We start from the raw sequence: 26,584 nt of genomic DNA, 5'->3' as shown, positions 1-26,584 counted from the left end.
ACTCCATGCTGTACCTGCAAATATTTTAGGAATCCCACTTTGACTGTTCACTATCTCGTCTTCACCTTCAACCTTTTAGAACCTATCAGTTCAATAGATCATCTGTCAATATGACATGGAGGGAGCCTATAAATTGAAAACAGTAAGTGGCTCAGTGGCTCAGTGTTTTAACTGGCAGATCTCTGCAGACAAACACTATAACATATAGGCCTATACATAACTGCCTTCTTCTATTGACCTGAACTTGTTGTGGTTTCCTATCAGTTACTTGCCTTGTATGAGAGTGAAAATAAGAGAAATCAGTTATTTTTACAACATAATTTAATTAATCTGAAATGTCCTATAAATGAAGACATCACTGATCACGGAGCGTCAATGTAATTTATTCAGTGTTGGTTGAAAATGATCATTGTCTTCATCCTAACCTATTCCAGTTTGTTTTTGGCTTGCTGCCTTGTCTGCTCGTTAGCTTGTTAGCTTGTCAGGTAGCTAGTTTACGTTAGAGAGTGAGTTATGAAGCTTAAAAAACTTTATAGCGTAGCTTTAACGTTACTTCTTCAAGTTTAATCGCCTACTTCGTCTGTACCATGCTGTGCCCAGGCAGGAAGCAGGATGTCAATTGTCGTTAAACAACTTGGTTCAGACGGGAAAACATAAGGCTTTTACTCTGAAATGGCTGAAATGGAGCGTCCTCTCCGGAAGTCTTGTTTACTTCTGTTGTGTACTGACAAACTAAAGCAAAAGGGAAAAATGCACATCTCTCTTTACTTTTCCGTGGTGTCCACTCAAATGCAAAAAGCAAAGAGGCAGTGAAATTGCTTTTTTATTTATTGAATTTAAATGTGTAAAGCGATTGAAACGATGGCAAACGCAAACCTGCACACAGTTTACAGCAGCATTACTCCAGTATGGAAGTAGATTGTCTCACTGAAATCAGTGAACTTCCATCAACACATTCAGGCTGATCAGCCTGAAAGCTGAAGGGTTCACCTAAAGCAACCGGTCTACTGTAGAAACAGCAGTCTGCAATTGACCAGAGTGTGGCGTTGTAACTCTCAATATCCTGCTCAGCTGGTTCTCACTAAGAAAAAAAATATTATAATAAAAAAAAATATATTAAAAAAAATTATATTAAAAATATATATTAAAAAAAATACTTTCCAAAAAAACAATATTGTCTTTTTGGAAACTTTTTGGCTGTATTAATTACAAAATGTGGCATAGACTACAGATCTAGTTATATACTGCTCTCCCCAGCAGCTATGGCCAGTGTTCCAATTGGATCACAGCCATTATGATGTCATAAGCCATTATGATGTCACCAGCCATGCCTATATAAACAGGGGGAATTATCTGGTGAGCCCGTTCGATCAAAGTTCTAAATAAGGAACAATGCATCGAACAAAGCGGAAGTAGAAGTAGAACGAAAGAAGAGGTCTAAGGTCAGATATTGATCCACCCAAATTTAGATCCATTCTAGATCCAGCTAGATAGAGCAGGCTGAGAAACTAAGAGAGAGAACAGAGGCCTCGGCCATGGAGAGGGTTTCACTCCCAGGGCCTTCCCAGGGAGGGGACATGGACCCAGACCGGGGGTTCAGTCTGGGGCTTTCTGAGCTTCACCAGACTCGCCTATATACCATGATAGTGAGCTTCTTAAAAAGTCTGGATGAAAGACAATGGAGGGAAGTCACTACTGGCTTAAGCGATCCGGAAGTGAAGAAGGAGTTGGCCGTGATGTGTATGGACATGCAGAAGTTTGTCGCAGAGTCCATGGTTGAGGTTTTTGTCCCAGCCATCCATCGCTTTGTCAGCACATGTGACACTGTGCTCCCTGGGGTCAGACAGCAGGTTATCCAGCAGCTGTCCTCAGAGCCTCTCAGCACGTACTATGGCATCACGGTGGCCAAGGTCCAGAGGAGTTTGGAAAGCTCCTTTAGCGAGGCTCTCTGCGAGGTTGTTGGTGTGGAGTGTGCCAACGGCATGGTTCCCAAATTCACAGAGGCCATAGTGGAAGAAGTCATAACAAAAGTGAACTCTGTCCTGTCGGTGGCCATCCAGACTTCTCGAGGATCCTCGCATGTCACCATTGCCGGCAGCCTGATCTCAAGCCCCCAAGCGGCTGAGGAGATGTTGGAGGGAGTTGGCAACACCGTGCGCTCTGTCTTCGAGAAGGACGTAAAGACTGCCTGGAAACAGAAATGTTTTGTTCCTGACAGCAACAAGCTGGGCAAGTTATTGTCTGTGTTATACTGTTGCAAGGGAAGCACCCACGTCTCTCCAGCAGCAGAGCCTCTGCTGGCCGCCCAGTCGACAGCCAGCAGATCATCCAGCAGCGTTTCTGCATCTGCCATGCCAGATAACATCAAACCAACTTCTCCGTCTCCTCGACAGATATCCGTCACCGAGATGTGCTCCAGAGAAGACATCAGGGCTGTTGTCAAAGCAGACTTGAGTGCCAACCTTCCGCTGGTAGTTGACAGCCTGGTGGATCAGGACATCACATCAGAGGAGACCAAAAAAGAGGACGGACCCTCCACCACCTCAGCTCCACCCACTGCCTCAGTAAGCTCCTACAAAAAGGTGCACCGGTGGCTAAGGTTTTTCACTCCACGTTGTCAATTTAACAAACATTATCCTGTTCCCTTGCAGGATGATAATGCTGACAAAGATGACATATCAACCACCGGAGGCGTGAGGAAGGATCTGCCTCAGAAGTGTCCAAGTGAGATACTTCATCAGTGCAGTTCCGTCACTGATATGACACCCCAAAAGTGCCAGAGCAAGTCCTTGACGCCCCTCGTGGCTCTTGAGAACCAGCTCCGAATATATGACCTTGAGACCGGCACCGTGGAGGTCATTGGTCCAATTGCTTCCATTTGTGAAGACCCAGTGCTGGCAGAGTCCATGCAACTGTCTGTATGTTTCGGGAAGACTTGCAAAGACTTCCTGAGACAGACTTTGCAGTCAATTATGAATATGTTGGCAAGGTCAAAGAGGAAAGCCTCAGAGGAAAGGAGGATAATCGCGTCCGCTGTTGACTCCTTGCTAAAGGATGTCGACATGCTAGACGGACAGGGGGAAGACAGACCATCTTCATCAAAATCAAACATTTCGTTGATGACTCCTGATAGGACACCTCTTCACTCTGAGGCATCTAGTTTTGAGTGGGCCTCTGATAGGACACCTTTTCACTCTGAGCCATCTGATTTTGTGTTGACTTCTGATGGGACACCTCTTCACGTTAGGCCATCTGATTATGAGTTGACTTCTGATGGGACATCTCTTCGCTCTGAGACATCTGATTTTGGGTTCACTCCCAGTCCCAGTCCACCTTTTCCGTCAAGGTCCTCCATACAGCTGGTGCAGAAAACAGTGTCCAAAATAGTGGACAGCATCATCGAGGAGACCGGCCTGAAGGAGGACACCGTCCAGGACATCCCGGCCGCTCTGTCTTCCTCTGCACAGAGGCTTCAGACACTGCTGTCTAGTGGAGCCATTCGCTGTGTCGCACACAGGCTCATTGACAGAGTCTGTTCTGTGATTAAGAATGAGAGCAGCGAGACTCAGGAACAGGTCCTGGAGGCCAGTAGATCAATGTCTGACTCTGTTTTATTTGGGACATATGGAGCAAAGCAATTCACAGAGACACCCAGGCACTTCTCCAATGAGCTCACCTATATGTTTGCAGAGGAGATGATAAAACAGCTGCTTCAGCAGGTTGTCCATGCTTCTACACTGTCCGCAGATCAGATGCCTACTAAAACTGACAATGTGAAAGAGGAAGTAGTGACTTCTTCCCATCATCAGACCACTGATTCTGGTGATGACAACTATGCCAGTTTAATCTCTCTGCTATTGATTCAGCTCTTCACAGAAGTCAGTGAATCCCAGAGTGTTGCAGAAGAGATGAGAAGTGCGACCGCTGATCTCGCTAACAGGATTGTCTCTCGGTTCTGTAGAGACTCAGGCGTCAGCCACAACCAGGCTTATCCACCAGATTTAAACGTCAAGAAACTCTACAAGAGCATGTACGAGACTCTTGTTGATAAGTACGGGACAGAGAAGCTTTTGAAGGCTGCTGTTAATACCAAGGACAAGTGGTTTCCCACTGTCCTGGTGGAGACCTGCTCCCAGGCCCTTGGAGCCTCATATAGCCAGACCTCTGTGGCCCAGTCCCACTCCAAGAAGGCCAAGAAGAGCAAGAGGAGCTTCAAGTTCATCCGCAAGCTGTTTTCAAAGGCTCCCGCTAAGGACCAAGTTCTTCCAGAGGAAAAGGCCTCTACTCCAAAGTGTAAACGGCCTTGTCTGATGAAGAGAATTCACCTGTTCTTTCGGAGACTGTGCTGCGGTGACGATATGGTCATCAGTCCCACCCCCTGTCAGCCGACCAAATAGAAGCACTCCATCCACCGAGAGCCCTTTGGCGCTGTCTCTGATGAGATCAAAATAAAATAAAATGCTTTAATTGGCTTTGGTTTGTATTGTGGTTTTGATTTAGTTGTTTTATCTGTTTGATGAAGTTTGGTTTAGTGTTAATGTGTCATCCAAAGGTTTTCAGAGAAATTACGCTTAACAGAAGGTGAGGGAACCACCTAGTGGTAAAAGTCAATCACCCAGTATGGCCGACAGTCTTTATGGCTGACTTTTAGGGCCTGTCATGATTTCTCTTAAACCACTTGGGCCTAAATGTTAGTGTATTGTGAAAGTACTATGTTTTGACATAGAACTTGTGCAGTAGGAAGGTGATGAAGGTGAACTGTGCAGTGTCCAATTTAGTCTGTGTTCTGTATGTATTCTGCACAGTACATGCAGCCTTTATAGTTAAAGTCAAGATGAAATGAAAAATGCCTTTTTAAAGACGAGATGAAATGAAAAATGCCTTTTTAACCCTTTTAGATCACATCCCCGGTCATACTGTGCACCTATTTAACAATATATGCCAAAAAAAATACCAAAAATCAATTTCATTGTATTCTTATATCAAAATTCAATCATGTTTTCTTCCTGTAAAACAAAATATGCCGTGTGCTTACGTAAGCATGCCCGTAACTAATTTCAACCAATAATATCATGACATCCACCCATCAATCAATCTTCAACTTTTAGCGCACAGAGCTAAGAGGCTAAGATTCATTAGTTAGCTAGCTAGCAACAGCATGGTACTTCGGTGTGTCTTCGGGTGTTATGACACACCCACTTTTCAACGTTCAAATCAAATTCCTCCCAACGTTATGTCCCGCCTGTCTTTCCTGTTTCACTCGGAAATACGTCACGATACGGAAGTTAGATACTCTCGAAATGCCGTTTCATCTCGACTTTAACCCTTTTAGATCACATCCCCGGTCATATTGTGCACCTATTTAACAATATGTGCCAAAAAAAATACAAAAAATCAATTTCTTTGTATTCTTATATCAAAATTCAATCATGTTTTCTTCCTGTAAAACATAATATGCCGTGTGCTTACGTAAGCAGGACTCAACCAATTTCAGCCAATAATATCATGACATCCACCCATCAATCAATCTTCAACTTTTAGCGCACAGAGCTAAGATTCATTAGTTAGCTAGCTAGCAACAGCATGGTACTTCGGTGAGTCTTCGGGTGTTATGACATGCCCACTTTTCAATGTTCAAATCAAATTCCTCCCAACGTTATGTCCCGCCTGTCTTTCCTGTTTCACTCAGAAATACGTCACGATACGGAAGTTAGATACTCTCGAAATGCCGTTTCATCTCGACTTTAAAAATGACACATATTCTGGCATTTTTCATTATTATTATGACAACAGATATTATTATTGTTATTTTCATAAGATTTGTTGACGGTAAGCAATGCATTAAAAAACACCAGCCTTATCCTTTGTATTTCCTGTTGAAACAGGATATTGGGGCGGGACTTAACGCAGGAAGGGATCAGTGTAAACCAATAGGGAGAGAAATGCAGGCAGAGGGGTGGCATTGTTCAAAAATCTGTGATGTTTTATTGGTTGGAATTTTTATGTTCGTCTCCTGGTACACAATTAAGTCACCTGAATCACTTTTCCAGAAAGTAAAAGTAATTAAATTTTTATATGAAAATACAATAAAATAAAATGTAATTTTTGGGGCTTAATTGTCAATGTCTTAATTGTGTATGGTACGATGGTTAGAATGAGCTACAAAGCCGAAAAAAGTCATTTTTCATTCCAGTGTGTCTTTAAATGGGAATAGTGTGGCTTAAAACTTGACATAAATAGCCTGCTGCCGTTTGGCATGTTATGATCCCAACTTCTGTGTGTTTAAACTTTAAACCATCTGCCTCACCATGTGTGAATAAAATGTAAAAATATGTATCAAAGATTGTTTAGCTATACAACCGCTCACTGTATAAAACCTATGTAGAGATGTAGATGTATGCAATTTTTAGCATGCATGAGCTGTGCGATAATTCAATATTATCGTTTGTCTTTCAGTAGAATAATAGCGTGATTATATGGTGATTTTGGGATATCGTGACAATTCTGCAATTGATAACAAGCATATTTAGGTAGGAAAAAATGTAAAGGTTCCTTAAAAACATTTTAAGGAATATTATTTGAAAATTTCAGTTTTGTTTGCCATCACACCTGTTACCATTCGGTTCAATGGGATTTATTTAATGTGATTTTGAATACGTGAGCCATATTGTGACATATAGATAAAAATCCTTATGATTATTGATTTCAACCATATCACACAGCCCTAGGTGAGTCAGTATTTCAGATTTGTCCACTGTTGTCCATTATCCAGAGGCTATTCCCAGCTGTATCAGTGCTTACTGAACCATAAATTTAAAAACCACAACATTCTAATTTTCATCATTTTAATTACAGAATACTAAAAATAACATTACATAAAATGTCTTTTTAAAAGAAACCATTGAATATTACAAAGGTCATAAATTTTGTAAAGTTAGGATATAAAATCTTTGAACAGTGGTGCATAATTGAAAAGAAAAATAATTTTCATAAAATGCATATATTAACAGTTCTACTACATAAAAAAAAAAACGAGATGGGCACAAATTGCAGACAGATGAGATGAGTAGACACTGCATTACCGCAGTGAGCTCTCCTTTCGAAGGAAGAAAGACTTGAGATACACAGCACACACCACAATCAGCTTAAGTTCTCAAGTTATGTCTATGGTCAAAAATGGGTTACCATTTGCACACAGAGGAAAACAAAAGACCTCAAAGAACTACGAAAAGTGACTTGGTGACTGCTCCCAATATATTCACACATATCTCATTAGGTAAAAACCCTACTAAACTGGCCTTGGTTCCATAAACGCATACCGTTTCCACAGGTTTAAGCTGTACAAAGCAAAATTTAGAGAACCCTCATACTTTAACACATTTCACCAAGACAGGGAAATATCGATCAGTTGTCTTTCAGTCTCTTAAGCTCTTGACTGTGGAGCCACACACAGCCATTCCTATATTCTACTATACAACCGGTCAATCAGATCCACTGAAAAGCTACCATGGTCACATAATTCAATATCAGGAGGTCAACCTAAAGGAACCGGAACAGACTGTACACAAACAGGAAAAGGGGAGGGAGGTATGGTGAGGAAACATGCATATTCCAACAGTGTGCTTGCTATCTTCTTCTTCTCTCTGAGGTTTATGTCACCCTGTGTCACTTCATCATAAGCCCTTGTTAAGATGTTTTCATCAACACCACAGAACACCCCAAAAGAATCACCAATCTAGGACATTCAAAGCCTGTTGAACCCTGGACGTCCCTCTACATATGACACACTGGCCAGAGTCGTGTCCAAACAGAGGTATTTCATTAGTCTCCTGCCGTTTGGGAGACGTGCTGTGTCACATTTTTGGTAAACACACATACACACAACGGGGGGGGAAGTGATCAACGGTGTTCTTTCAGAAATGTCAAGATATGGTTTTAATCAAGAGTTACGCTGAGTGGCAGTCACTGTCCCTCCTGTGCAGTAGTAGTGGTTTCAGTGGCCCATGAAGACAACGCGGAGAATGACGGAAAGAACGAGCGAAGGAGAGAAGGTAGAGGGAGAAGGAGACATTAACCCAGAGGACATCTCAGTAGGCAGAGAACATCTGAGAAAACAGAGGCGTTGAGGAGGAAATGAGGCGAGACACCAGCAGAGCTACTTGGTTTGGCTGGTATGTCGCTCACACAGCTGGAGTTTTCACCAGGGATCCGGGAACCGCTGCAGCAGCGGCTGCTCATTATTTAAGCTAATGCTGTTTAGGTTCAGATCAGTCCCCCTGAGTTAGTGCACACGTCAGAGTCAGGCAGGCTTCGTCTGCTTGTTCGTTAAGAAATCCACAAAAAAAGAAGCGATAAGAAAAATCAATCAAAATTCAACAATTTTATATCACAAGCTTACAATTAGCTTTGGAGAGTGAGCCCGTCGCACAGTTTTACAAGTCTGTGATGAGGGAAAGACCGAGTCATTCAGGGTATGTTGCTAGTGTGGAGGAGGGGCGGAGTCCAGGTGGAAATATGGTTGCTACCACAGTGGGGTCCAGCTAACCTCTGAGGCCTGCTCATTTTCAGAAAATTCAGAGAAGTATGTGTTTTGAGTCATGTTGTGTGAGTGTAATGTGCGTTATGTAGTGCACACCCAGAAACTGGTTTGTGCGCGAGCATGCTCATGTTTGTGTTTGTATACTGTCATCTGAACATGTCTGTATGCAAGGACGTGTTTCTCAAGTGGTCATCGGTGCCTCGGTACAGGTCTGTCCAGCAGGCGAGTGGTCGGGGGGGGGGGGGGGGGGGTCTGGTCTGGTCGGGTGCTGGTGATGCAGTTAGCTGACTGTGCCTCAGTCAGACAGGTAGACAGACAGACAGGTAGACAGGCAGGTGGGCTGGAAGGGGACTTGAGAGCCGAGGCTAGATTAAGGGAGCCGTGTCCATCAGGGCTTTGTTGGGGTCCAGGCTGGCGAAGAAGCGGACGTCCCGGTCCTTGTCGGACTGCAGGGCCATCACGGTCTCTTCCAGCTCGTCCGAGTAGGCACAGCCTGGCTCCTTGAAGTATGCTGCAGACAAACCAGAAGACACAATTAGTGAAACAAAACCTACCAACAAAAGGCTACGGGGTGCGTGTGAGAGAAAGACGCAGAGCATGTTGTGCGCTGAAGATATCAATCGTTCAGTTTATTTGTACCTTTACCTTTCTCCATGACGCTCTGTCGTAGTGCCTTGGCTACCAGTACGCGGACATTGGCCACAGGGTCTGAAGAGAGGCTGAGCAAGCTGGGCAAGAGGTGCTGGGCGAACTGCTCCATGGGCATGCAGTCCTCCTCCACTATGGCCTAAGGAAAATACAAGATGACAAAAACCACAGACAGTTAGACAGCTAAAAGACAGCTAAAGAAACACAGGCAGGGCAATTGGTCCAGAGGCGTACATGAGTAAGGTTCTCCCTCACAGTGGCCAGGGGAAGATGCAACAGAACAAAACATGAGTTGATCAGACAGACAGAGGTTGACAAACTGGCTCATGAACAGAGTTAGAAAGGCTCATGGACAGATACGCATGTGACTAGCATGCACGTTAAACAGAAAATAAATAACAGAAAAAAGAAAATTACCATCACTGCTAGAGGAAAGGTAAAATAGTATAATTTAGCTAAATTTCCCTCTGAAACATTAAGATATGGAGTTCTAATGTTTAAAATCACACTTTTCTATTAGGGTTAAATATCCAAAATGGTTCAAGCGCTGTAACTAGGGATGTCAATGGTTAATCGTTAATCGGTTAACCACCGAGAATATTTTTGACCGGTTACGCATGTCGGTCTATAGGTTAATTTGCATACACCAGTGTTGCCAATTTGGCGACTTTGTCGCTAGACTTAGCGACTTTTCAGACCCCCCTGGCGACTTTATTTCTCAAAAGCGACTAGCGACAAATCTGGGGACTTTTTCTGACCATGGGAAGCAATGTTAAAGTGTTGAATCCCAAAGCATTTGACAGTAAATTGGTTCGGCTGATGCCGGTTTTCTCTACTTGCTTGTCTAATCCGGAGAGGTCTGACGATCGCAGCGCTTGCCACACACAGTGTAGCCCCCTCCCTCCGCTGAGAGCAGGGACTGTAGGATAGGGTGCACTTGTAATTTCTACCAGCGTACGCCGAAACTGGCCCGGGTGGGCGGAGTCAGCACTTAATATTAAAACGGGCTACGCCGCGGCGTGCAAAGTGCAGATATTTATATGTAAATTACAGCAAATGGACAGCGCTTCGAAATGCGGCGCCAAAGCTCATCTATCTACTAAAGCAAGGAATCTCTGTCTGTCTGTCTGTGAGTCTGAGTGAGTGTGTGTGTGTGTGTGTGTTTGTGTGTCCTTCGCATATCTTGAGAAGCGTTCGTCCGATCTACTTAACACTTGGCGGGTGTATTGCTGGGGACCCAAGGACGTGCAGTGTCGGATTTGGTGCAATTTGGACACGCGACATGTTCAATATTAATAAACTTTGAATAAACAAGCGAACAGCGCTCTGTGCAGCAGCGGGGCGAACGGGCACTTCACTAGTTGAGTCAATGGAGCGCAGGACTAAAAGGAAAGCGCCACTTTCTTGTATTTCACGTCATTTTGTGTTTTTTCTTAAAAATTAACCGGTTAGTTACCGGTTAATGGGTGTCGGCCTATCGAAAGCAAAATTAACCGAAACTGACATCCCTAGCTGTAACCTTTACTAAAATCTTAGTAAAGGTGACACTGCAACCAAATATTGCATTTCATAACACTAGCTTTGACAGTCAGAACAGGCGACACAGCTATGTATGGAGTAGAAAAACAAGCGAGTCAGATATGTGGAAACTGCTCTCTTCCACCATTTCCTGTTGAGTAGTGTGACAAACCCACGGACCTGACAGATGAAGGCAAAGGCCTGCCGCCCCACCCACTTGGGACAGTGGCAGAACCTGACGATGAGCTCGTTGATGAAGTTCAGGCCCAGGTCATGAGCTCCACATGCATACAGCTTCTGGAGGATCTCTACCACCTGAGAACATAGGAGACAATGACGCACTTATAGACTTAGAACTGCACACTCATTTACATCTCATAGGCGAACTGACTTAGCTTGGATACAAAGAAGTTGGAGAGTAGTTAGCTATAGGTTTAGGTATTTATTCTCCAGCTAAGACAATAAATTACCACCGCTATCAGACAGTGTAATACTATCTATCCCATACACACATTCCGACTGAACATAACATCGTCCATCAGTGTGACTTATATTTCCCTTTTATCTTACATTTTCCGCAATGTTTTTGCTGACCCACAACATCAGTCACAAGCAGTTAAAGCTTCAAGCCGTTTTTAGGCGTCCCAGACGTACCAGTTTGTAGGAGATCCACCTGACTTCTGAGACTTTGTCAGAGCAGAGTGTGAGTGCTATCTGTCTGAGGTAGTCATACACATCGTAGTGGCTGTACAACTCTATGATCAGAATCAGCTGCCTGGAAACGCAGAGAGAGCACTTCAGTCAGACATACATAAAGGTTATAGAAACTGTCCTGTAAATACAGTCAACAACAATAATTTAAAGCCTTCTGCTTGTTAGGCATGGAAATGATTACAGTCGGTAAACTGCTTGGTGACACTAACTGACACTATTTGGTGGAAATTGAATTTAATCCATATACAGTTAGTTGCCAGAGCAATTTCAATTTTCAATATTCATGGTTCATCAATTTGAATAAAACTGTCAAACCATATACTTTACATTATCAGGTAACTGGGGGAAAAGGGGTTTTTCGACATACATGATAAAAGGAGACATCAAATGTGTCTGTTTTTCATATCTTTCCATTTTTATGCAAGTTGGATACATGACTTTAAGATTAAAGGATAAGGCTGGTGTTTTTTAATGCATTTCTTACCGTCAACAAATCCTATGAAAATAACAAAATCAGCAATGAATTTGTTTTGCTAACAAGTCTCGTCCATGTAGCCGGTGCCCAATGAAGCCATGTCCGAGCAGCCATAGAACTCCATTGTATTAAAAAAACGATTAAAAACACGTCACAGAGCCATGCCGTTGCTCTGGGCAACATATTTCATCATCACGATGCACCGGGCCAGCCGACTTTTTCCTCAAACAACTTAATAAGCTGGCTGTAAACACTTTCCGATCTCAGGAAAGTAGCACCGAAAACAGTCCCCAGCGTAATGAAGAATTTGTTCCCATTTGAATTTGATTTGGTAATAACTACAACAGTCTGACTTTTCGTGGTAACAGTTAGCGATTTTTCAAATTGAAACTATGTCTTTGTGAGCTGTATTTCAAGGTTTTTAGCTTACAATTGGAGCCAATGACATCCGGTTTGAAGGCTAAAAGGGGAATGTGGGAAGTTGGAAAGTAATGGGAGTAGAGCAAACGCATTGTTGATTTTGTTATTTTCATAGGATTTGTTGACGATAAGAAATGTATTTAAAAACACCAGCCGTATCTTTTAAAGTGAAGGTTGGCAGGTTGGCCAAATGATTAGAAAGATTGTCCCGTAGCCAGAGGGTCAGTCATGAACCATCATGTGTCCTGTGACTGTTAAAGTGTCCTTGAGCAAGACACTGAAACCCCACCTGCTCACTCATTATAATTGTTCACAACGGAATCAGCTAAATGTCTAAAATGCAAATGTTATCATTCTCATCCCTACTGAAGAAAGAAAAGGAAACCTACTCTGCCAGCTCGTATCTGAACCTCCAGTTGCGACTGTTGTCCGTCACCATGAACTCCTGCAGCTGGTACAGATACTCCCTCCTCTTGTCTGCATGCAGCAGCTGCAGCACAGAGATGCGCATGAATCAGCTTGGTTGCTATAATTAGCATTATTCTCTCTCCTTTGCAAGTACCATTGCTAATGATGTCATGTTGAAGTATTCAAAGTATGCAATGCTTGATTGAAATGGATTTGTTAATAACCAAAGATATAATGATTCGAACGGTTCTGTTCGATACATGATACTGGGGTCACAGTTTGATATTATTACAATATTTTGAGCAAAATCTACATGAAGACAATTATGACAATTATGCTGTTACATCCCTATAAATAAAATAACCAAGCTTAATTATTTAAAATGCAAGTACTCCAATTCCATTTATACAATTTTACAAATACCACCAGTGAGAGCACGGCAATTGCAAACAGTTGTTACACTTGAAACAGCAGTGAATAATCGTCTAATCTTACCTTGAGGAAGTCGTAGAGGTGTTTGAGAACACCGATGCGGACCTCATCCAGGTCTTTGAGGAAACCGTTGAAGATGGGCACCAAGTCAGCAGCTGTCAGCTGGTCCCCCAGGATAACTGCCAGCTCATGGATGGAGAAGGCTAGCGTACGGCGCACCTTCCACTGAGAGTGAAAAAAAGGCAGACGGTAAGAGTGAAAGAAATATAAAAAGGATTACCTACTTTGTTGGCAGAGGTGTGACGGGCCCCTAAAAATGTTGCTTATTATTTTGTTATTAAAAGGCTTTAAATGGCCAATAGCAAAAATATTCAGTAGTGAGCTTTACTTTCATTCCAGTGATTATTCTGTCAGAGTAGTAGTCACATTTTTCATGTGGTGGGCTTTTCATAGTTTCCCATTGCCCTGCATACCTGCACATCGGTAGCAAGGGTTTCATATGTGTCCTTGAGGCAGTGCCAGTTCTGCCGTCCCAGAGTGAGGGCCACCCCAGGCAGGCTGAAGGCACAGTGCTTGGCTATCTCTGTATCCACTGTCTGGGCTCGCGCTGGGTCCGTCATAGAAAGGTACTGGTCCAACAGCTGCTGGGGAATGACATTCTGGAGACAGAGGAAGGGGAGGATGGAGGAGATGAAAGAGTCGTGAGGACCAAAGAGGAATGGAGATACAGGGAGAGAGGGTATTTAATAATCAATTTTTAAGCTAATCTACATGCCAACTGTAAGGACCAGTTAAATATTTCCTGGATGTATGACAGCATTTGCAACACAGTCAAAATCTGACAGTACTGGCAGACGGACCTGGATCTTAGGCTTCTCCTCAGGCACTGGGCTCGGAGCAGAGTCTCTTTTCCCCTCCTCCTCCACGCTCTCGATTAGTTCAGACTCCTGAGGAAAATACAAATATGCATACAAACCCCCTTAGGGAACAAACAAGCACAGCTGTACACAAAAGAATCTCAATTTCTTTAGCGGTATCTTTTTTGTCACTCTTTTCATAATCCAGGCACTAGGCCTCTCTGAAGTCCTCTTAAGTCTGTGAGTATGGGTGGGCGATATAGCCAAAATCTTCTATCACGGTATATGTAATTTTATATCACGGTAACGGTATATATCACGATATAGTAGTTTTTCTGGAAATTCAATTAAGAAATGGTTTATATATAAAATAACCATACGGTAATGCCTGTTTTTGGCTAATCCAGTGAATTAAATACTTGACAAATTAAAAGTACTTCATTACATTTGATTATTTTCTCTTTTTTATTTTGAACTAGTCTATATTTTAAGATCGACAAAAAACAAAAGATAAGAGTAATCATAACAAATTAATAAGTATGACCAACTGGCAGCTGCCTTACAATGGAAAACACTTGAATTAAAAGCGAAAGACTAAAAGTTTAACTAATATTCTTTTAAAATTTAGGCTTTAAGCTTCCAAATGAGAACAATATTTTCAAGTGTTACAGGTATTAAGGTTAACGGGTGCAAATAAATGCCAGTCTGGTTTCAGTCAGTGCAAAAATGAAAAAATCACAGCATCCCCAAAAATATGCAATTTAAATTATGTATAAAAAAAGACAGAAAATATGACATCTCAATCAATATTAAATTAAATGATATCGTGTGATCTATAAAACTTGGTTAGCATGGCATTTGTACAGACATTTTGCCAACTGGGTCAGTAGATTAGAGTTCTCACGGACAGCTGATAGAATGTTAATGCGTAATGGTTACCATGCTTACCATGGCATGCCCAGCTTTAGGCTACTTTACACTGAATAAATCCTAGTTCTGCTCCGGCTTTTTTACTAGATAGAGAGGTTGGGTCAATACCGGAATAACTAGCCTTCCTTTTTACAGCACACATAATTTTTATTTTCGGCTTTATACTGTTAAATTCTCTGTGCAAAGACTGCTTCAAAAAGGACAAAAAATGATCCCAGTGTTCTGAAGCGAAACGATTGTACTGAATCCAATATTTACCTCACTATCTCCTCGATTTTCCCCACTTCTACATCGTCACAACTGTAGCAAGCCGATGCTGCCTTCAAATGCTGTCAGAAATCTTGCAATTGCAGGTAGAGCGTGCTTAAACGACGCAATAAAATGGTAAAGGCAAATGGGAAAGTAGAATTTTAGGCTGCATGATAACCAAGATGCCAAGATGTGACATTCTCACTCTTTGTTGAACATTTAGGTGTCACGTACAAACAACTTTTAGCCAATAAACTACTTATTCATTATTCAAATCTAAGTTACATAACTGATGGGAATATTCTCTTCTTTGTTCTGTCATGGCAGCACAAAGTAGCCGAGCTCTGTATGGTACTTTTGTGTCAGGGTCCATTTTGTTTTTTCTCACTTAAAAGTACATTAATACACAATGAGTTGTCATTACGATTGTGAAACTCGGAAGTACAAGCTTATGAGGAGCGCCTGAAGGCAGCAAGACTCTTCCACTGGATCTGACAGCCAAACGACCCGTTCGGCTTGACTGTTAATAAAACGCATTTGTATTGTTTATTGCCATCTAAATTTACTCTAGCCTATTCCGGTAAATATTCTACTTGTCCAGAATCCTGGAATCTTACCGGCCTTGTTAGCCAATAAAAAAAAAAAGTCTAGCAGAAACCCTGGTAGCCAAAGATACTAAAGAGATAGCTACCGCGGTAGAAACTCTACCGGTTGACACATTTCTACCGTTGTATGGTATACACCGTCCAGGGGTCGCGTTAACCGAATATTTTCCGTCATTGACGGAATTTTTTTAACAATGATGGAAAAATCTGAAGGCCGTCCGTTATTTTGACAGATTATACTGAGGGCGATCTACCCTAACGTTAAGTAATTCACACGCAACACTGTCAATAACCACATGTAGACCACCTGTAGTAGACCACCCTGTCCAGTTGGTGGCGAGTGTGCATATTAATTAGCTATTGTTTACTCATTTTGTCTTTGATCTCACTCTCCTTGGAGCGCATCTGTGACTACGGGTCACAGGGGTGCAGCAGCTGCGCCCCTGGTGTAGAAGGAGCGCATGCTGCGGGATTTCCTCCCGGTGAAGCGAGTGCTTGCAGGATCGGGAAATCCCACGTTCAGAGAGTCTTGCCGACTTCTGATCACTTCCCTGGGAGAAATGTTCCCTGACTTCAAAACTCTGGCTGAAGTGGCGCTGGTAATTCTAGTCTCCAGTGTGGCAGCAGAGCGCAGGTTCAGCCTTCAGAACAAAATTAAAACGGCCATGACAAGCCGTCTGTCCGAGGCAAAGACGCAAAACCTAAAGACAATCGCCTCTGCAGCAATCTCCCTTGATGCGTTTGATTACGCTCAAGCGAGCACCGAGTTTAAGTCCATGCGGACCAGGAGGAAGGTTTGAGTTCAGGCTAGGCTACAGCAGGTCAATTGAGTTCAATTTAATTTCTTGTAAATGGTTTGTTCATATTTTAATTGTAATTGTCTAATTCTGTAAAATTGCATCGTTCATATTTGCCTGTTTAGGAAGGTCGGTGTCTCCGTTTGTTCATCTTGTCTCTCTTACTAGTGAAGTGCCCGTTCGCGCCACTGCTGCACAGAGCGCTGTTCGCTTGTTTATTCAAAGTTTATTAATATTGAACGTGTCGCGTGTCCAAATTGCACCAAATCCGACACTGCACGTCCTTGGGTCCCCAGCAATACACCCGCCAAGTGTGAAGTAGATCGGACGAACGGTTCTCGAGATACGCAAAGGACAGACAGACAGACAGAGATTCCTTGCTTTATAGTAGCCTATGATAAATGCATAATCTAAGTTTGTTCTTCTGCATATTAAATGTTATTGTGATCGATTGTTTTTGAAAATTAAATGCTATTAAATAGGCTATGTCTCATTATCATAAAAAAAATGAAAATGACGGGTAATAATAGATTATGACTGAATTTTTACGACCCTGTCTGTCAAAATGACGGACAACAAGAAAGTCTAACGCAACCACTGATACCGTCATGCCGCCCAGCCCTATCTCCTGAGTCCTGCATATTTACTTATTGAGAATATTCTGTATATTTGCTCAACCAAATAATACACAAATGCTGACTTACCACACTGCTGTGGTCTGAATCGTCCCGAACTAGAATGGGGGTGTCAGGAGGAGACTCTTCCTGGTCCTCCTGGTCCTCCTGATCCTCCTGGGGCTCCGTCTGGGTCTCTTCCTCTCCTTGCTCCTGGACAGGGCATGACTCCAAGGCTGGAGCAGGTTCCATTATTTGCTCCTCTTCTGGGGTACTCGCTCCGTCCTCTGATTGAACCTCCACGGATTTACTCTCCACCAACGGGCTATCAATCGGGTTCTCAGGTTGGCTTGGTGGTTGGGTTTCAGTCGGGCTGTTGTCTGTTGGACTGTCAAGCTGGGCTGCCTTTAGAGCTGCTGACAAAACCTGGACTTGAGCTAGAGGTAAATAAACAAGCAAAGCTCAGTCTCAAATGCATATATGTTGCCAAAATAAATATACAGTGACAGCAGATTATCAAATAATGCCTGGAAAGAGAAAGTTCTGTCGTGTTGCATGTCCATGGCTAACCACACTCCTGATCGGAGAACTTTTCTGGCTCTGTATACTCACCTTGTACATCAGGGTCATCCATGTGTGGCTGCAAGCAGTCCAAAACCTTCTGGATCTGGTCGCTGGTAGCTTTACCAGGGCCGCCCTTTGAAGGAAGACATTCATCCTCAGCCGCCTCCTCCTCCTCCTCCTCTTCTTTCTTTTCTACCACTTCCTCTGTTGTTTGACAACTTAGCATCTCCAGTTCGCCACTGATGTCTGGTAAAGGAGGCCTCCAGTAGTGGAAAGAATTAAAGTTCTCATCTGCCTGCTCTGTTTCTTTTGTGTTCCTGGCGTTCTCTGTGGTTGTAGGGCTGTCACTGTTGTTTAGGGTAGTATGAGCGAGGCCTTTGTACAGCTCTCTAGGAGTAGGTGTGGGGTTGTCACCGAAGGGGTGCATTTCCTCACTGTAAGTTGTCGACAAGTGCTCCGGGGATGGTGTGGCACGGCCATCCTGGTTGGGAGGCGTGTGAGTGATGGTTCTTTCTGTGTGGCAGCCACTGATTTCAGAGCAGTTCAGGGAGTTTAAGGAGGAATCACTGCAATGAGATGGACAACAAAATATATAGGATTACTTGACTAGAACCTTTCATCTATTACACATTTACAAGTTCTTTTGACATCCTTTCATTAGCCTCCTCCAGAAACTAAGCACTAGTCACATCCAAGACGTTCGTTCAGTTTCTCCACAAGCATTTGAGCTTACCAATGTAGAGTTTTGATACGACACAAAAGTTAAAGTCCAGCTAAAAACTGGTCTATTCCAAACCCAGCCAAAGAGTGCAGCATGGAAGCATTACTGAGTTACATTTTTAAAAGGGACAGGGGTAACCCTAAACTTACTTTTTCAGCTGTCAATCAATGTTCATGTTCAATAAATCTTAGGAAGGAAACGGACAAACCCGTCTTTATTTGTCACAAACAACCATTTTTCACAATGCACACACACACACACGTGCACGGCGGCTTGCACACACACACGCTTCCAATGGCGTGGAGATATGTCCTCCGCATTTATCTCTATGTTTAGAATTAAACGTATACATCCTGGCCATAATCTTGGTAGTGCACTGCATAATATTTGTTTTCTTGATTTTGTGCGAAAATCACGGCTTTGTATGGCCAACTAGCATGATGTTTTGGTGGTGCGGAGATTTCGAAACATCTCCCTTTCCCTCAGAGGCCCACATATGTGCCCATGTGCCACCTACTCAAGCGCTGAAAGCATGTAAGTGAACTACAACGCGGCCATAATTCATTGCATCTATGACATTATGCTATGTCTGTGCCAACACAAACTGAATAGAGGTAAAGTTTGAGTAGCCTACTGTTGAGGTAACCTATTTCTAATTTGCTATATGCTATATTTGCCTCACAAAACTAGCGATAATAAGATGGGTGTATAATAATCAGCTATTATTGTAGCACCAAGTTAGAGAATTCAGTGCCTGAACAAAGATATTGAGCTTGCTAAATGAAACGTCAATAACAATCCAGACAAAATATAATGAAATATAGAGACACACACACACAAACAACATCAAGTCCATCATTACTTGAGGAATAAATAACATTTCAAAGTAAACTGCCAACCTGTGGGCACTGAACCCTATATGTCAAATCTGGCACAACACGGTTTGGAAACAGAGCCAAACCTCCACTGTAAAAGTGGTGATAATGGGCAGTTGACCGAGCGGTCCTACCTGTCTAAGGTACACCTGGGGACCTCTAGTAGGGTGCCGTCTTCTCTGAAGAGGAGGCCTGTGCTGGAGGGGTTGGCGAAGGTGGAGATGAAACGCCCCAGGGACTGGAAGGCAGCCTGACGCACCTGAATAGAAGTGGAGGAGAGATGTCTCAATTCTTATCAATCATCTCTAATGATGACAACAGAGAATTGAGTCTGAAGACCAAAACATCTTTGTTCGCTTTTTTCTGGTCCTCATCACTTCTTTAGTGTTTGTTTTACATTATGTAATTGTCTTTTTCTTTGCAATGAGTTGGCATTTTCTCCTATTCAGTGTACTTGTTTTTCTAGTTTAGTTAATTTGCACAAAGATAAAACATTGAAGCAGCGATAAAAACAGTGGTAAAATAAAAAAATACAAGAGCATATTACAAATTTGCACATGGGGAGACAACAAAGTGGAAAACAAGGAACAACAATAAGATTCAAGGGAAATAAAAATCAATTACTTTACCTACTTTCGGGCCAACAACTGCCACAATTTTATCATCAATGGGGATGTAGTTGTATGTAAAACCTGTGTCTAAATATTTGCAATCGCCTGAATGATGTTTTTACCAATGTGTGTATGTGCGTCTTACCCAGCGGGACTGGTCACTGATGAGGCTGATGAAGAGGGGGGACAGTTTAGTACGTCGCACCTCTGGAGAGGTGGAATTGGAGACGATCATGAAGCACTCAGCACAGGCTTTCCTGATGCCCCACAAGCTGTCTGAGCACAGGTCGAAGAACTTCGACATCTGCATCCAAAACAAAACCCATGTCAGTACAAGTTGAATCCAACATCAAATGACTGAACTGTGGTTTGGAGTCTGGCCACAGTGCTATTGGAACTGTGACTTATAAATGGAAAGTAAAATGTGATGTGCAACCAAGTCACATGGCGGCAGTTAGGCTAATTTGCTGTACGAAGGACCAAGCTCCGGACCTGGGGTGACAGGGCCTTTTCAGTCGCTACACCCTCCCTCTGGAACGCCGTCCCCAACCACATCCGACAGGCTAACACCCTACCATCTTTCAAACAGGCCCTCAAAACCCACCTCTTCAAGCTTGCTTTCACCTGTTAACCTCCTTCTCTCTCTCTCCCTTCCCTCCATCTCACCTCTAGTTTTTAACTACCTACTTTTATTCTTGTCTTTTACTTTTTATTATTATAAATGTACCCATTAAATGATTTTACCCTGTATGTGAAGCGTCTTTGAGTACCTAGAAAAGCGCTATACAAGTCTAATGTATTATTATTATTATTATTATTATTACCATAGGTCATGATATGTGACTTGCCTCAAGAAAAGGACACCGATGTTAAAGCATAGTGTTACATAATGACAGGCTTATATAGAGGGGTTGTGGTTTTGGAGTTTGCAATCTAAGAAAAAGAGGAGTCCCAAAGCCTCTCACCAGTAGTTTCTCTGTGGCCTCCTGGCCTACAATGGAACAGAACTCTCCGAAATTGGCTGCACAGACCTGTAACATAATGAAAGACAATGAGACAAAACTAAGGTGCCAAATCCATCTCTTCGACAAATGAAGCATGTTTGATGACAACTCATTCAGTTGTTCAGTGCAGTGTACCTGAAACAAATGGGGCAAAAAACAGGTCACATATCTACATACATTTATCTACATATCTAGAGTGTTTCAAAAGTAGGTATACAATTTTTATTATTATTATTATTAATAATAATAATAATAATAATAATCATCATCATGAAAAAAAGCTGTATCATTTTAATAATTTTAAACGTATTTAGTCATTTTAACAAAATAATTCAACATTCAATTGAAGAATTTATTAGTCCTACAAATTATACTTGTATTATGTTAATACCAGGAAATAACACGCAAGTAAGACTCCACTTGCATCCTCACTTGCATAAGTGTTCAAATTGTTTCCCCATCATTGTTAACACATGCTTGCATTCTCTCTGCAACACTGTCACAATGTCCTTTGTCTGCACTGATATATATATATATATATGCTCATCTGCTTTTGAAACAGCCTGCATTTCTGGTGTGTCCCTATATGACAAGAGGATTTGTACGTCTTATTGAGCTTTTAGCCCACATTTACTCATTTTGGGCCCCAAAACAATACTTTAAAGAACAGCTGGTTTAGGAGTGTAAGAGGGTCACAGAATGGCAGAAAAACTCTCACACTTAACAAGAGCTCAAAAAAACCCACAAGGTTTGACCATATTTGCTACTCCTAAATAGCCTTTCCCAACTGGCACCAGTTACGCCAGGGAATTAACATTCCAGACCGAAAACAACAGCATAGTGTAGGCTGGCGTGATGCGCAAAACAGAATTAATGCCGACTCTGAGAATATTGCATCAGTCCTCATGCAAGACCATAAATATAATTCAACTCTAACTCGATAATCCTTTGATCAAATTCATATGCATTACCCACAAATTCTATAGAATGTAGTTTAAAACCGAGAATATCTCATTGGTTTATCATGAATAATTCTGACTGATTAACTCTCTCGAGCTTTGGGCTTAAAGTTGGACATTGAAGAGGTGGAGGAGGAGGTGAAAAGGGTTTAGAGATGTTACCTTGCGGACTTGGAAGAGTCTGGCATCGCTGCACAGCTCACAGAAGCGCAACAGCAATAGATGCTCCACTGTGTCTTTACTCAGCATGGTGACCAGTTTACACATGATCTGTTAAGAGTAGGATATATGGAGAGCGATTAGTGCCAGCAGAGACTGTATTTTAATTGCATACATTTGAATTTGTCATGTGATGTCAAATTCAAAGTTTTCTTAATTCAGATTCAGCTTCTTGAGACACACATTCAGGCACATGATACTTTTATTCCCAGAGTGACAACTGGAAGGCAGCAGCCTCCTCCAAGGCTGCCAACAGTGGGCAAACACTCTTCACTTAGTCACAAACCATTTGGCTCTGTGCTTCATCTCGTACCATGACAATGAATTAACAGGCCTTTTTTATGGAATACCCTGCACAAAAACCTTCTGCACTCTTAATACAAGGGGATTTTCTTACAGCAACTGCCTCAATTTTGTAGTCATCGTCACTGCTGGGTTCTGTGAGGTCCAACAGAACGGGACAAACTTTGGTCTCCATGTCGGCTTTAGAGATGAGGCCCTGCTCTAGCAAAACAAGCAGGGCTGCCTGGCTGGTTTTCCGCACCTGAAAAAAACAAAAACAAAAAAAACAAAAAAAACATAAGATAAGATATGATAAGAATACACAGTGTCACCTTTTTAAAAACACTTGGTATGGATCAGTTTGATCAGTGGATCAAATTATTTTTGAAAACACCTCCATTGACCATTTAATTTTAACAGACAGCTAGAACAGTCTGCTCATTTAAAACCCACCTGATTATTTGGGTCAGTGAGGTACCGGACCACAATGGGTACCAAGTATCTTGAGAAAGCTGCTGGGAAGTTGGGCCGACTCTCGTGTAAGAACATGGCAATGTTGGGGACCTGTTCCATCAGTTCAGCTCTCACTGTTGGCTCTGAGCACATATGTTAAAATATTAGCCTATGTACACACATAAACATGTATATACACACTCACTAAATCCCACTAGTGTTAGGTGCTTGCAACAGTAAACAGGTCAAGTCCTAAGTGAGTTTCTATAATTTAAATTACCAAAAAAAATAAAAATAAAACTGCACTGCAGAAATTATTCATTAAAATGGAATCAATCCTAACATTCTGCTAGAATTCTCCAACAGGGTGCCATCACAAGCCACGTGTATGCAGGTTTTCATTCCACCCAAATACTACAACAGCTGATTTCAATCATTAGCACACCATCAAACAGAGAGGAGGAACTAATCAGTGAAATCACCTGCTATAGTCTTTGGTTGGAACAAAAACCTGCATACACATGGCTCTCGGAACATGGTTGGAGACCACTGGTCTAGAGACTTGAGACACAACTAAACAGACAAAAAGAAAAAAAGCATCTACCTCCATCTTCTGACATTCTGGCAACTGTCTCCATGACACTGATAAAGTCATTTTCATTGTCACTGAACTCTCGAAGCACATCAAGCAGGCCACGTGCCACGATCTGCCTAGAAAGCAACAGGAGCCTCAGGTTAGTTGCCTGCCTGCCAATACCTACAAGTGCACACTGCGCAACACAGCGCTGCCAGAGCTGACAAGTACATGTACTTGGAAATGACAGTAGGGCTTGAACCCTGCGAGCTGCGCATGAAAAGCATGAAAACAGGATCCAAACAGGTATGTGTAGGGGCAACACAGCGGTGTTAAATATTTGCAGAGGCAATGCGCTCAAACTAAGCAAAAAGCACACCCTGAGGACTGTAAAAACCACTGAGGCTATCTGGCAGGCTTTCATCTTTCACTAGGCAGAAAGTTGAAAGAACAACATCAGAAAACACACATATATATAAAACAAAATGTGTCCTCAGGGCAAACAGTTCATGGCTTTAAACCCATAGTAAACTGGCACCGCTATACCCAGCCTCATGCCATGTTTTGAAACCATCTACCCATGGCTCGACATCAAGACTTGTGGCATGCCTGCAGTATAGAGTTAGCCCAGGTATGTGCCTAGTAAATAAACAAGAATGCAGACAGCCTTTCAGATGACTATATAAAAGCATACTGTTCTGGTGACAGAACCTGCCGTACCACTGTGCCAGTCATAAATATTCCATTATCTGATATTTTGCATTTTGTCTGGTTTGGCGTAGTATTGAGTCAATAGCCTGACGAAGGCCTCTACTTACCTGTTGAAGACATTCTCGCTGAAGGCATACTTCTCTAGCCTCCCTAAAGGAGTTAGGTTGTCCTGCCCCGCATCTAGGAAGGCTGTGATGCGGATTCCATCGCACTCTGAACCATAGTCATCAAATCCAACTGCGGATGGGGAAGAAAGTCAATTTTAAAATCACACAGACTGCTAACACATTTCTGAGCGCATGAGCACACAAATATCCACATATACTGTATACAAAAACAAAACACTTAAATGAGGATACTGATAGAAGAACTACTGTAGTCAAAGAGATGTATTAACCATACAGAGCCAGGCTAATTGTAAGGAATGATGAACCACCAGTGTGTGAATAAAGCAGAAAGACTCAGGTCTAACTGATTCAATTTAACGTTCCAACCCTGAACTCATGCTGGCTTTGCAGTTGGAGCTAGAATGCCGTTTCATCACCCCGACTCAAGGAAGACAAAAAGGATAGGATGGGCTGTATAACTGCTAATAATAGCAAGGCGTAAACCCTGAAGGAATCATCTAACATAATGTTAAGGGAGGAGAATTGTTGACAGCTTTAAATTTCACATGGGCAAACAGGGTCACCCAGAAAGATCATGCTTCCTCAAGACCACTTACATATGAGCAGCGGGAAAGAAAACAAAGTTCCACAAATGCATGAAATGAACCTTTCAATTTGGGTATGCTTTAATAGAGATTTGTTAACAATATAAAACAACATATAGGAAAATACTCACAGTCATCCAAATCATCATGACCATCTTCAAAGTATAAAGACAGACCTGAAAGAATAAGCCATTTAGAGGGGAAAACCATGGTGGCAAACATGTAATCAACATACCATCACTCTACACACTGCTCCCCCCTTCAGCGTGAAGGGAGTTCCGGGTTGGCTGGTTTACAGGCTGACAATTATTAAGAAGGGACAAAGTCTGCTTCAGTAAGATTCACAATAACAATACAGTGGTCTAGCCAATTAATCACTCTACAGTAGAAAAAGTTAATGCATTCACATGACATGTAGGCCTAGCCATGTGTTCAAAGAAATTAGTAAATAACAACAATTGTTTTCCCTGGATCCGACACACAGATTAGACCCAGATGGATTTAAAAAAAAAAAAAATCAGACTTTCAGTGGGGGATTGCCAGGGATGACACCGTTTCATACAGGATTAGTCTAATCTATTCAATGTCTGGGTTTCTCCTCTCCTGGTTTGACATTGAGGGAACTTGTCTAACAACTGCAAGATGGCCAATATCACTCAGACAACTGCTAGGTGACAGAGATACAATGCTATGCTTTAATTGTCTTCGACCATTTGCAAATATGAGATTCCTCGAGATCTAATCACAAACATCTTGACTAAATCCTCCATTATTTGCAAAATCAAATCACAGCAAGATACAGGACAATAGGTCTAAACAGGTCAGTCAAGAAAACATCCCAGAAAGAGGTGGCAGAAGGAGCAGTGTGTGGCAAGATGGCTTATGCCAATGTTTACAATTGAACAAGCAAGGGCATGTGCCCAAAATTTAAATAACAGCCCAATCTTGAAAAGGGACACTGAATATAGCTTTGTTTGGTGTGTGCAGTAAAGAGGGCTGGTTATCTGCAATGTCCTGCAATCAAGTTGGCTAATAGCAACGTCTCCCTTTGTTATGGTTTGGAGGAGGATTTGGTCAGCTTATGGCTGAAAATGACGTTAGCAAGTAGGCTAACGTTAGCTAGGTCAACTCGCTAACCTTAGCTATAACAACAGTTCGATGTTGCACACCGCTGTGGACATTGAGATGGTGGCTAACTATAAAAGAGAGCGGCAAACTAAACATTCATCCATAAGTACTTAATATTTATACGTTCAAAATTTAGCCTTGAATTCAACTATTTCGTTACTCTTGGGAAGGTTTCGTTAGCTAGCTCGCTAGCCATGCTAGCCATGCTAACTAACACAGCTTGTCCAGCCCTTTCGCTTGACTTGGCTCGCCATAGCAGTTCGCTTGAAAATACCGCAAATGCAGCAAAGTGTTCGTCTCAATCTAACTATTGAAACACTGAGGGCCATATGCTGTTGTACAAAAGAGAATACTTTGTCAAAGTAACGAGGAAAACATTATTAAGAAAGTGCCATTACCTGCCATCTTGATTATCGGCTGTGCTCTGCGGGCTGCCGTGTGGGCTGTCACCACCACACAGCTGTCACTCAAACAAGGCAGTAAACTACTTCCTGAAACTACTTCCTGATGCGGCTTTTCATGGGTTGATTATCTATTAAATATTAATTCCGACAAATATTTATCA

General features: G+C 42.2%; 1 protein-coding gene across 2 annotated transcripts; it reads right to left on the bottom strand.

Annotated features, from left to right (window-relative positions):
• Positions 1-6,652: 6,652 nt before the first annotated feature.
• On the bottom strand, positions 6,653-26,465 carry ppp4r1l (protein phosphatase 4, regulatory subunit 1-like). Of its 2 annotated transcripts, XM_071903814.2 has the most exons (20): positions 26,418-26,465; positions 25,023-25,067; positions 24,287-24,416; positions 23,499-23,605; positions 22,895-23,037; positions 22,557-22,703; positions 22,103-22,210; positions 20,943-21,008; positions 20,123-20,281; positions 19,501-19,625; positions 17,819-18,336; positions 17,297-17,643; positions 14,015-14,101; positions 13,628-13,813; positions 13,218-13,379; positions 12,704-12,804; positions 11,360-11,480; positions 10,886-11,020; positions 9,185-9,326; positions 6,653-9,050 (listed from the first exon to the last, which is right to left on the bottom strand). In XM_071903814.2, the coding sequence occupies exons 1-20, from the start codon at positions 26,422-26,424 to the stop codon at positions 8,905-8,907; spliced, it is 2,982 nt and encodes a 993-aa protein (XP_071759915.1). In that variant the 5' UTR covers positions 26,425-26,465; the 3' UTR covers positions 6,653-8,904. The 2 variants fall into 2 exon arrangements, with proteins under 2 accessions (XP_071759915.1, XP_078139844.1); XM_078283718.1 differs by lacking the exon at positions 26,418-26,465 and having other exon boundaries at positions 25,023-25,113.
• Between the last annotated feature and the right edge of the window lie 119 nt (positions 26,466-26,584).

The sequence above is a fragment of the Centroberyx gerrardi genome, chromosome 5 (assembly GCF_048128805.1).
Source record: "Centroberyx gerrardi isolate f3 chromosome 5, fCenGer3.hap1.cur.20231027, whole genome shotgun sequence".
Lineage (NCBI taxonomy): Eukaryota > Metazoa > Chordata > Actinopteri > Beryciformes > Berycidae > Centroberyx > Centroberyx gerrardi.
The sequence above is the reverse complement of the archived record's forward strand: the minus strand, read 5'-3'. Positions and strand labels throughout refer to the sequence as shown.

Coding starts and splice junctions, on each gene's coding strand:
- ppp4r1l (XM_078283718.1), bottom strand. CDS start 25,113: ATGTTTGCCACCATGGTTTTCCCCTCTAAATGGCTTATTCTTTCAGGT. Junction 21,009..22,102: donor GACTCTTCCAAGTCCGCAAG/GTAACATCTCTA, acceptor ATTATGTTACAG/GTCTGTGCAGCCAATTTCGG. Junction 20,282..20,942: donor AGGCCACAGAGAAACTACTG/GTGAGAGGCTTT, acceptor TTTTGGATGCAG/ATGTCGAAGTTCTTCGACCT.